The sequence below is a fragment of the Morone saxatilis genome, unplaced genomic scaffold (assembly GCF_004916995.1).
Source record: "Morone saxatilis isolate NCDOM2014 unplaced genomic scaffold, NCSU_SB_2.0 Contig24, whole genome shotgun sequence".
Lineage (NCBI taxonomy): Eukaryota > Metazoa > Chordata > Actinopteri > Moronidae > Morone > Morone saxatilis.
In genome coordinates, this window is record NW_023339807.1 from 9,318,775 (window position 1) to 9,331,657 (window position 12,883).

At 39.9% G+C, this 12,883-nt stretch overlaps 1 protein-coding gene across 1 annotated transcript in view; it reads left to right on the forward strand.

Moving 5' to 3' along the window:
• Positions 1–9,224: 9,224 nt before the first annotated feature.
• Positions 9,225–12,883, forward strand: part of dnah5 (dynein, axonemal, heavy chain 5) — a gene marked incomplete in the record, with an annotated part of 84,165 nt that continues 80,506 nt past the window's right edge. Inside the window, 5 exon segments of the mRNA XM_035672845.1 lie at positions 9,225–9,587; positions 9,705–9,839; positions 10,194–10,278; positions 10,491–10,663; positions 12,260–12,478. Of these exon segments, the coding sequence (XP_035528738.1) occupies positions 9,513–9,587; positions 9,705–9,839; positions 10,194–10,278; positions 10,491–10,663; positions 12,260–12,478 (687 nt within the window).

Here is a 12,883-nt window from a genome sequence, read left to right on the forward strand (position 1 = left end):
AGGGCGAGTAGGAGGAGGAAGCGGGAGGGGGTTGATAGTGAGACAAGGCGGAGGTAAAAGAGGAGGGGAGGAGAACGGAGGGAGGAGGGCTATTCCGTTTCGAGTGGTGGGTGGGGGTGGGATATCCTGGGATTCCGTTTCGGGGGGTTTTGGTGCATTGTGCGCCACCCAAATTCAGTGTGCGCCACAGCACATCAGCAGCACCCAGCGTCACTCACTGCGGTGCTGATGCGGGCTGCGTGGGAGTCACTCTTCAGGGTTGACTGATAAACAGTCAGATGTTATGGGATCATGTATATCACTGCTTTCGTATAAATGCAGTAGCAGCGTAGTAGTCCTTATTATACAGGGCCTTATAGCTCAGCTCTTGAGTTCTGGTGTTGCATTATTTAGTTTTCTGTTACTGTTTGATTGCAAGTGCTTCATAAATAAGGGTAACATTTATTTTGCCAGTCATGGTTATTAGCAATGTTTTCAGTGGAGGGAGAAAATGACGACGGGGGAGAAGCATTATTTAATTCTGTCTTCATCTCCTAGTGATGACGATGATGCTACAGTATGAGGTCATTTGCCCCACAAATCTAACCTAGTTCTCCCTGACAGCTGCAGCTCCGTCCTGTTAACTAAAAACAGTGCAATGCTGCCACCCAGAGGTTGCTTTCACAAATTGCCCCGGAGAGGTCAGCAACGGTGCACTAACGTCACCAGTTTGGTGATATAAAGAGCATTACTGAGACTTAATGTTTGCCTCGTGTATTCAAATGACACGAAGGTCTAAATAATAAAACACGGAGCATAGTTAAAGAATTTGAAAAGAATAAACAGGTAGACGTCACATCAATAATTAGACTGACGTCTGCCCGTGACGTCATCCGTCTGATTGACGTCACTAATCAGGCCCACCTGGGGAGACACAGTACGTTGTTTCCTAATGCCCCTAAGTGTTCGTGGTGGTTTTACAACAACTTTAGTATCCCAATTAATGATTAAACAATGAATACAACAACCTTTGTAAAAAAATAAATAAAACCTAACTAGTTGTAGCTAATTGGTTAGCCTATCCAGTTAGCTGACAAGAACTCAGTGTATTGCTAACCATGGTTAAGGCCTACTTACAAACTTAACCTGCGTTACCTACGAGCAGTTGGCTTTTTCAGAGAAGTAACGTTAAAAAAGTTGCATTAACGTTAAGTTGAAGAGTGGGCCTCCTAGCGTCTATAATACAAGTAACAAAGTGACTTGCCCCCCCCAAAAATCTTCCCTGTTCCTAATTTAGTTACCGATATGACGGGACTGGAGTCTATGGCGTTCATTGTTCACCTGTCTGCCATAGGCTACGTAACGTTAGTTAACACTTTTAATGCGATTGCACAATTTGTTTGTATGTCGAAACAAATAGTTTCTAAAAGAGGAAAAAGAGCCACTGAATACATTGTCTACATTTCTTTCGGGACCAGCCCACCACCCATTTGACAAATGTCTAGTTACCTTGGAAACCTCTAACAACATACACGATCCCCGCTGGCAAAACGTGTCGGGTCGCTCCAATCACGAAAACAAATCTCAGAACATTTGAACCCCGAAACAAACACCGGATAGAAACACCTCCTGGACGCGGATGCAACCGGACATTTAGAGCAGCGGTAGTTACAGAAGAGGCGCGTCTTTGAAGGAATGTTTGAGCCATGTCTTTCAGCTCTCGGCTCGCCAAAGTCAGCTACAGGAACAGACCGAGCCAGTCTTCTGCCCCAGTGGAATCACTCAAGGAGATGCAGGTTTGATCCCAATTGCTTATAACAGAAGAGATGAGTTATCATCGTGACAGTGTGACGCTTTTAGGGCTATGAGGGGAAACTCTGCATCCCCTCAATCCACCTTACAGTTCAGGCCTAAAGAATCCTTAAAACGGACCATTCTGGTCCATAAGGCTTTGAGATGGCTCTATTAGTGTGATAGCCTGCTTTTAGGTATTAGGTCTACAATAATGATCTATTCTGAATATTAGTGTTTGGTTCTGTGTGCCCAACTTTAACTTAAAACTGTTTCAGCCAACATATAAAGTCATTATTATTTTGGCATTAATCTTACTTAAGATTGTCTAAAAAATATTCTTTTTTATGTTTTAGCATTTTGTCAAATTGCAATATAAAAGGCTTCAATCAGTGCATGTCTCTAACCAGATTTCACATTTTATCTTTGTGCTCCTCAAGACACAGAACTGGTAAGGCTAGAGATAATAAGTTATACATATTTAAAGACTTGGTGGATTGGCTTTTTTCTATCAAACGGGTGCCCAAGAGGTTCTGAATATTTGTCAATTATTTCTTTTAATTAATTTAAATTTAGCACAGCTAGGAGTAGCTAATGGTGGTATGTGCTGGGAGAGTGAAACCTTACACCAGAATTCCCTTATTCCCACATCAGAATAAAAAAGAAAGATGGAATTAATCAGCATTTCATTTCCAACTCGAGAACCCCTGGAGTCCTTTTGATAATTGCTCTGAGAACCACTACACTACTAGACTCACTGGCCTCTCAGCATTAGTCAAGCCTAGACGTCTCACAACCTACTGTATGTGTTGCATTATGAGCCTCTGTCCACTAGATGGTAGTGTGTTGTTGCTGTAATGTCAGATGAGCCTCAGGAGGCTGGGTGATGTACCACTAACATCTTAAAGGTGGCTTGTGAGTTATTTAATCTTGGTGGGGTTTTTTATTTTGTAATTATTTACCACTCATATTTATTTATTTTTTTGTACAATTACTTAAAGTCCAGCCTTTCACACAAGCTATGAAATAAATAATCCTTGGTTAAATTGTATTACTCTAAGGCAAAACCAATATGTACTGCACTGTACTATAACAGTAGCCACAGCAAAAGCCAAGCCACAACCCCCTGACTCTGTGGCTCTGCTCCATTGTGTCATCTTCTCTGTTGAACACAGTATGTACAGGCTTTTTGATGACATTTTTGCTGAGAAGAAAAGACTATTAGGCAACTTCTACAGTATCCGCTCATCTTCTTTATGTCCATTTTAGGCCAGATAAAGAGATTTAAGATAAAGTAAATCAACCAATTAATATAAAACAATGATCATTTATTGGATTTAATTTTTTAATTGCACCCAGGAGTGGTTGGAACCAACTACACAACAAAGTCGATTACAGGAGAAACAAAATGCAGAGTCCTCCAAGCTGTTTCAGCTGCTGAGACATATTGTGCTACAACCGGGTGTCATTTTTAAACAGATTTGTTTAAGTTCTGTGGGTCTGTCATTGTGAGCATCCCCTGGGAGAACAGTAGACCTTTCTCTGTCTTGCTCCCTCTGTCTTTCTCTTTCAGATCTCACCTCCCCCTCATTTATAATTTACAGTCACTCTCCTGTTTCATGGCAGCTCAAAACCAGACAGTTCAGCTTAGAAAATCAGTCATTGCATAGTGAAAAATTGATGACCAAACTGCTTTTAAATGCAGAACTTCGCAATCATTACTTCAATATCAAACCGCCAGTCAGATCTTTGTGGCAAGAGCTGTGGTTCTCGTCTGCTGGGTGCCACGGTAAAAGCAAACGGAATTTAATATTCATTTCGTGGGAGGTCTATGTTTGTGTGTGTTCACTGAGCAAATGATTAGGGTCTCCTCACTAGACTTGTAACTGATGATTATTTTCATACAGTCTAATCTTTTTTTTTTTTTTTTACCATGGTCCCATAATTTAATCTACAAAATGTCCACAAAAGAAGGAGAGAGATAGCGACCCCAAGGTGGCATTTTCAAATAGCTTTTTTTTGTCCAAAATCAAATTGTATTCAATTAGCAATGATATACTTTTTTAGAAAAAAGTAATTTATTGTTAGCAGCCATGCTTTGACGTGAGACCTATAAGGTGTTACCGCATACTAAGACTGTGACACGTCTGTGTAAGTGAGAATAAAACTAAAAAGCACAAGGCTAATGCATGCTAAATGTCACCATTGTATTCTTAATCTATGAAGCTGTTACTACAGTCATGAGCAGTATCAGTTAGCATACAATGGTAATGCATACAATATCCATAAAAGGTGTTTAGTCCGTGAAACCTGGGGACCTTCAAGAGTTTGACAAATGTCATGTCACAAGGTCATTTTTTAAATTCACTCTATGTTTTATCTGTCGGTTTGTGTGCGTGTGTGTCTTTGTTTCAAAGAGGTTTTGTCAAATGTTACCCACCCACACTGTATTCCAATATATCAACAACCTTTCCAGTGCCACCCTCACCCCCATCCCTGTCTCTCCATTTCATTGTTGTAATAGAATTGTAAGGTGAGAGCATGAGCCTTGATAATTACCCTGCAGACAGATGGTCATCCAACACCACATTATCTAGTTAGCAGTCCCCTTTTAGGAGCAACACTCATAATTTCAGGGCAGTAACCTTTCTCACATGGCAAATAAGAAGGCTGATTGCTCACGTACTGTAGCAAAGCCACTTGTTCTCTGTCTTGTCTTCTTTGTTGGGAGCTGTAATTCTCTAATGTCATGAAAAGCAAAGCCAATTAAGAGGGTGGAATGACCTGAAAAGAAGTGTCAGACTGAAAGGCTGACGACGATGCTGCATTTTAAACCAGACTATCAAAACAAGGTAAGGTGACCCAAGAGTTCTGAAGTTACAGACAACTTGGCTTCATGACTATCTGCTTTGGCCAAATGTAATTCATCATTAATGTGTTAGGATTCAGTAAACAGCTGATGTGTTTGTGTCAAAATGTGGCTGGGAGAAAAGCTGAAGGCTAAAGCAAGGGAAACACTTTTTTTTATTGTTTTGTTATTATGTATGTAGGCCTGTATATGTTTTAGTGTGCTGCAGGTTTCTCACAACAGCGGATTGTATCCGACAATATCCTCTGTCTGGTGTATTTATCTAAGAAAGATATGGCAACTAGTGAAGAAGTTACACTTTTTCCTGAATGTACATGCAGTAGACTACCAAAGAGAATTGTTTTACATTTTCTATATAGATCATTAGGGTTAGGTTAAGTTAGATTCAGACATCAGAGCTGTTTTCTGTATACCTCAACTTTGGAAAAACACATCCATGAATTATAAATTAGACACGACATTTAATTTAGTTAATTTTTTATTTTAACATTTCTGTTACTATCTGAGCACACGAAAATGACAGCACACACATTAGAGAATGTGTGCATAAAATAGGTAGAGAGATGAGTTTTGTCCTGCTTTTGAGGCATTTAGTGGGTTTTGATCTTGTCATGCAGTATCATCAAATTAGAAGAGCTGTGTGGTGCTGTATTTACTTAAACTAAGGACCAAGCTTCTCAGTAATACACAAGAAAACATGTTGCCATGGAAGAACCAAATGTGATTTTTTTTTTTTCTTTTTGTTTTGCTATTGTTGTTTCTGAAAGGAAAAACCTTGGTCGTTCAATATGATTCATAAACTAGACTCATACTGGCCTGTTGTGTTATGGTTGTTATGACCTTTAGCTGTGACAATAATTTTGAGACAAACATGGTTTAGTACATAAGGTAAATAGCAATGTGTCCCTGCATTTTGATTATAATTAGTATTTGCAAAGCTTAGCCACTGATCTTTAATGAACATTAGATCCATATGGTCTATGTGATCAGGTGCCATTGGTGACATAGTGGGTGTCTGTGAGCAGAAGCCACCCACAGGCTCTTATTTGCACTAGTTTTTCACTTGCACAGTTTCTAATGAAAATGGACAGCTATGTTCCGGCTTGTTACCCTATCCTGTTAGAACAGTGATACCTGAGGTGTGTGATCAATGTGTGCCCACGTGTGCACATTCCTGCATGTTAGTTTGTGAATGTACAGTGAGTGTTTACATACAGTGCTGTCAGCGTTGCTTCATTCACATTTCTGTGTGTATTACCTGCATATTTAAGGTGGTTGTAGCTCACAAACTGTCCATGTCTTTCAGTTTGTTTGAACTGTTAATAGGGGACGTCTGTCCTGACCACATCTGGCTGTGAAAACTCATACACTGTTGACAGTAATGGCCATTAAACATAAAGCCGGCATAGCTTCAGCTCACCTGTCTGAGCAGTCACCACTGACAACTTGATAGGACTGGTCCCTTTTAGGGTGAGAGTATACAGCTCCCTTGTGTACATGTAGATGAGAAAGTGATAGCAGGTTATAGAGAAGATATAGGAGGGTTTGAGTCAGAGAGGCGAGGAGCTGTCATGTCGCAGGTGTTTAGAAAGCAGCTTTGGAAACAAACAGTGTCCAAGGTCATAAAGGTAAGAGAAATCATGTAGCACTGCTGTTGTTCCCGTTCTGGTGTCATTTGAAGGTTTGCTCTCATTTTAGTTGACTGATCCACAGGATTCTCATGTACTCAGCCAAGCACTGGTTCTGATGGCATATTTTAAATGGATGAAACAAGCTGCAAAACTTTATCCACAACTACTGTGTTGACTTTGACTGTGTGGTATTTCTGTCCCCCGAAAGATTTGATTTAAAAAAGACTAAATTATTTTTTCTGTTTATTTGAGGTTTGTCAGGGGACTGAAATCATTTTGTATTGCTTTTTTAAATATTAACTACATTATCAGAATATATTTCTGCCAAACTGTCCTGTCACAGCTGTTTTCACTAATTCCAAAAGCCACCGTTTGTTTATTATAGGGATTGTCAGTCTCACCATAGCTTATCTCTGGATGGGGCTTTGTTTGCTTCTGAAAGCTATTAATGTTGTAGTGGATATTACATGGGTCTGTCAGTGCTGGATTCTGTCAGTACTATGGGAATAACTAAATGTGGTTCTGTGTGTGTGTGTGTGCCTGTCTGTCATTGTTGGAGCGTGTTGTGTTTGGCTAGTGTATTTTGTGTATTTTGTGTATTTTGTGTATTTGTGTATTGCATTCAGCAGTGACTTAGTCTACTTGTTTGAATAATGTGCCCCACACTGCATTGTGTCTGTATTGTTTGTCTCTGGGATGAAGGCTGAGTTGGCTGCTCACACAATTTGGAATAGAGACAGAGAGAAGGTGTGAAACGCCTGGTCGCCCAGCAACTGATGGCTTAGCATGCTTTTTTTTATGGTCGACCTGCAATGTGAGTGTGTGAGTGTGTGAGTGTGTGTGTCTCCAGAGACTTTCACAAGGCTGGTGTGATTTATTGTCAGAGTTCTGTAGTGGTTTATTTAAACTTATTTGAAATAATAAAATATAAATAAATGCTAAACAAATATTTTGTATTTTTCTAAAATGTAAAAGTACACTTTGAAACACAATTTTTATGTTACAGGACTCAGGAAATCAATTAGACCTGCTGCTCAGCATCAGAGTATTTCTGATTTACAGACTCAAATATGAAGATTACTGATCTTGAAATTATCACTAGTCTAGAAATTAACATTGTACAATTAGTGTCACACAGGTCATACACATGTGAGCCCTGTTTGATATTGTTCCACATGGGTGCTTACAATAGATCTCTGTCTGTTTAAGTTCCCCTCCAGACATGCATTAAGACACACAGATAGTCTACTTGGAACAGTGATGTGTCTCTGTTTTTTTTTTCTGCCAAGAAAAGTATAATTTTCCACATTAAAATGCGTAAAAAGGCATCTGCTCCTTTCCTCATTGAAAATTCCAGAATCTATTAATATGCAAATTTATTCATTTATCAAGTTTTCGTGGACACAGGATGTCTCCTTCTTCACTGTAAAGTCCATTCTCAGCTTATGTGCACTGGTGGTTTCTACACCACACTTGCAGAAGTTAAAAATAGCTTTATAGCTAACATGCTTTATCATCAGAAATGCTTGTGTATATTGAATGTGTGCGCTTAGCAACCATGCTGTCATCTGTTTAAGTGACCTGGGACTTGCAGCCACTGTTTGTGAGAGTTGTTTGTTGGGGCTTGTCAAATATTAACATGACTTGTGAGAAAGTTAATAATTGTGCAGCTTTTAAGGGGGTTCCAGGTAAACTGCAGGTGCACACTGTTTGTGGTCTGTTTCTGTTGTCTGGTTTCACAATACAAACTTGAGTGTCAATTTGGTTATGTCCGACCTCTTTTAAAGCTGTTTACGGTCTAATGAATCGTTGCTTTGTTGACACACACAGCTTGTGAGGTTGTTTGCATGCTCCACCTCATTCTGGCTCTGCGTGACCAATCCCCCAGGCTCTAACTAACAAGAATCAATACCTCAACCCTTAACCACACTGACTTCTTTCCATATCTTCCTGCCTCTCACTCTCCTTTCTTGTCCTCAGGTCTTTACCTGTTACAGTGCCCCTCTTTCTCCCACACTCTATTTCTATTTCTCACCCCTCTTGTCTTCCTTTTATCATTTTTTCTTCACTGTGCACAACAAGCAATCCTATATCTCGTTTTCGGGAGTTTCATCTTTTTCCTCTGCTGTCTTCCTCCCTTATCAGTTTTTGCCCATGTGTGCAGCTCTTTCTTCTACCAGTGCTTCATGTCTGTGTAATCACCCTTGCCATCTTTTGAATTGGCATCTTTGCTCTTTATGATTCTTTGAAAGCTTTATACAGGGTTCTATCTGATCTATTCCTCAAAACCTGTCACATCTATGGTCTCCAATCCGATTCTCAATACGGTCCTTGGGGACTGACTCAGGGTCCTTGCATGTACAATGTGTCCTGTGCTCCATGTATGATTGCAGACTTTAGCAGTCGGTTTCATTTGGCAAGAGAAAATAGATGGATAAGGCTAAACAACAGTGTTCTATGAAGTACAGACAACCACATCGATGTGTACTTTAAAAACACAAGGGAGGGAGAGGAGAGAAAGGGAGAACATGGTGAGACACTTGATCACTTAGTATGTCATTCTAAATGTTAAAGTTTAATCCAGTTGTTAACAGTTGTCTAAACAGAATGGTGTATTAAAGATCTCAAGTGATCTATTTTTGGCATGGCCAGTCACAGTATGATGTTTCCTGCTTTGTTGCAGAAGATGGGCTTTTAAAAAATGGTCTGACCATGGTGACGTCAATGCAAAAAGTATTTTAAGCCAGAAATAGCTATTCCTGTCATTCCCTGTTTAAATTCGAGACAGACAAAAGGAAGGGTAAATGAGAGATTTAAATGCACCATGCAGCTGGCACACCATGCAACACCAGGTTTCATGTAATTTATTGACTAACCTTGTTCTTGTGTTACTGAGCAGCGTAACCTGGCAACCCACTGTGGTTGATGTTACCGTCCCGCCATCCTAAATGCAGTGCCTGTTGTAAACTGCCCATGTTGTTAAATCTTTTCTAAGGACCTGCATTTTGCAGACTTTGGATGGGTGCTAAAACACTCATTGGAGAGAAATGGAGGCACTTGTCAAAACCAGAAAGATGAAAATGGAGATGTGCCTTTGAAAATCTTGAAGGAATACTGACATCTATTTTTGGATATGTTCTGTCATTCTTGTGTGGAGCTATATACAAAGCACAGAAGGATACTGTTTTTTTATTCATTGGAACCATACATAACTATGGTTCGTCTTCTAAGTTTTTATTAAAATGATGTCTGAGAAAAAGTGGAAGACCACAGGAGAGTCATCGATCATTATCAACAGCCTCATCAGTACACACAAAGTATGTGAAATATGGCTGAATGACTTTGTGCTCTGTTCAGTCATGTGATGGCTTAACTCGATATGTGCTCCTCTCATGGAAAACATTTAATTAAACGTGTCTGTACATTTTGTCTAGCAAAAGCTGAAAGAGGAGCGTGAAGCTAAGCGGGCCCAGCTGGATGGAAGACATGACTACATCCTCAGCATTGTGTCTTCATGCCTGGGAGTGGAGAAAGCTGATGTGGAAGATGCAATACTGGAGGGGAATCAGGTACCCTGTATTCATTATTCATTCATTATTTTCAGTTTTAGGATTTTTTTGTATAAACCACAGCAACACGGCTAACTAAAACAAGTAGGTATGGTAGCATTTGCAAGACATACATATAAATATAAAATAATATATATATAAATTGATATTGTTACTGGAACGAAATTACTGCCACATCTATTTTATTTGAGCTATATCAGTTTTAGGGGGTTAAGAATTTAAGTGTTGGCAATAGTAAAAAGTTTGGCCTTGGTTGCACTGTGCGTGTCTGTGCATCTACAGTAAGCACTCAACTGTCTCTCAGTTGGGGAGACTGTCTGATTGTGCTGAAAGTTTTCTTGTCATCTTTCTCAGATTGATCGCATGGAGCAGTTCTTTGTAGCTGAGGGTCTTCCACATCTCATGTTCTACTATCAGGATACTGAGCCAGTTGAAGCAGGTAACATGAAAATGTACACTAACCATGTCAAAAATGAATGTTATGTGTAGACTATATATCTAATTGCTGATGTCGGAAACATTCGATCACGGCAGTAATTGATAAGGTCCCAAATCAATTGTGATTTGATTCAACATGCTGATTCCCCAGTATCGGATCAAGCTTGTGGTGATGGTACCTTGTGTTGTTTCTGTGCCCAATTCTTGTTTCAGCAGCAGCAGCAGCAGCCTCTGTGCCCTCCCAGCTTGTTGCCCAGCAGCCTGGTCGCAGCAAGAAGTCTAAAGTGTTTGTGACAGACGGGAGGGATGTGGCACTGACCGGGGTGTGTGTCTTCTTCACCAGAGCCAACACCTCTAAGACAATCACCTCTGAGAACATACACAGAGTGAGTCACTTTTCAAAGGGCTGTTTTTGGAAATGTGAGGCATCATGACTTTCAGGGTGGTGACAGTCAGTCAGAGATATAAAATAAAAACTGTGAAACTAATCATTTCACCTTTGAATAACATTTTCAGGTGTGGGAATAATATAAACCATATGCATTTTTAAAAGATAACAAAGTTGAAATAGTTTTTGTACTGTTCTGTTTTGTAGTTTATGTAACAGACTGATTCTTTCACTGTAACAAAATATTGAATTTTTGAATGACAAAAGGACACTTGATTCCTTTTGCAGTGATCTATCTTTAAACCCATTCGTGTGATAAATTGTTTCCCTTAACTAAGGCAGCTTCTTTTCATCCAGAGCCAGTGGGACACTAGGGGATTCAGCAATAGCACTCTGATACCATGGGCAGTTCTGGCTATTGATTCTCGCTGATCACCTGCTGTCAGCAGCAAAGCTAATCACCAGCACTGATAACAGGGCATGTTTGCTACGAGACAGTTCACAGCAAGAGAGGAGAAAGGACAGCTTTTGTGTGTGTTTGTGTGTAAAGCTTGGGTGTGCATGCCCACGTTGTGAGTGCACCTGTTGTGCCAGAGTAGTGTAATGGTTTTTTGTATAAATAAAAAAAAAAATAGTAATTTGTTGTTGATAGTGTAGATTAGCAGGTTGTTGGTTAAAAGCATCAAAAATTGGGAAGCAATTACACAAAAAATGTGATAAATATGAAAAACTCACAAAGCAATAATTTATTTGGTGTTAATGGACAACAGAACATTTTAAAGGGTTAAGTTACTGGCTAGCTTAACCTCACAAAACCTTTCACCCATGTGGGGAGGTCGATGAATGGAGAATGGGAACTCCACCTGCAGTCGACTGCCTGGAACTGATGGAGGTATTTCTGGTTTTAAGACGCTTTCTGTCTCATATAGGAGGCCACCGTGTCTTAGTCAGGTCAGACAACACTACAGTTGATTTAGGAAGTCAGATCAGTTTTTTGTTTCATGGACTTTTCCGCATACAGGGAAACCTCTATATAAGCAATGTCTTTTCCACTGGTTGGTAGAAACTATTGCTGGCCTATGGCAGCATCTTGGGCCTCATTCAAGAGCATTTCTCTCCTGGATATATGTTTGGCAGCCAGTTGGGCCTCACCTTCTCCTTAATTGGACATCATTGAACCAACACTGGCACACACAGTTTTAAATGCAGTCTCCTTAGAGGGATGTTTTACCCAGGAGTTAATAGCAGTTGGCCTTTGAATTAAGCTTGTCTGGAAATACAGTTGTCCTTATATCCCCCATAGTGAAATAGTGAGGGAATACTTCAGAGAGATTACAACCGTAATCCCGGATTTCTGATGCATGAGACTGATATCACACCAGTCTACCCTTCTTGCATTTATCAAAGAATTATTAGAATGACTTAGTAGGCAAATTGTGGCTGGCGTAATGAAATAGAGAGCTACATGGTCAGCATAATCCATAGGGAGATACCTCACTCATGCTATCAGAGAACCATGGGTATGGTTGTAACCTTACATTTTTAGTTTCTGTGAGTGTGTATGTCTCATGTGTGCACTTTTATCTCTTTGTAGGATGTAAATTTCAATATGCTGGACACAACAGAGGTGGGTCTGTTAAAAAGTGTGGAGCAGTTGCTATCTGAGATCTTCATCCCCACGCTGAGGAAGATGAACCACGGCTGGGGGGAGATTGCCAGTCCTCAGGCCCAGGCTGTCAAACAGGACTTCATATCGTCATTGGAAGGCTTCGTTTCTGTTTTAGCTGGAGCACAGGAGAGCCTGCAAGAAAAGGTAAGGAACACATACTGTTAAACATCAAGGATAAGTTGGATTGTTAAAGTCCAGGTAAAAGGAAAAATGTAATTTTAAAATCAAAATCATTAAAAAAGTTAGTTTCTTTGTATTTTTATTAGGGCTGGACAAGTTAACGCGTCATTATCGCGTTAACGCATTAATTAATTAACACCGACAATTATTTTATCTCGCATTAACACAGTTTTTTTTTACTATTATTATTATTTTGAAAGTCGGTTGCTCATTGGCTCTAAATACACATCCAGACAAACCATGGGTCACAGGAGGGGAGTGGAGGGAGGCTTCTGCAGACTACGTTGGACGCAGCATGTGGGAGAAGTATAGATAAACAAAAGCAAGACAAGCTAACAAATGCCATAGCGAAGTGGATAGCTTCAAACT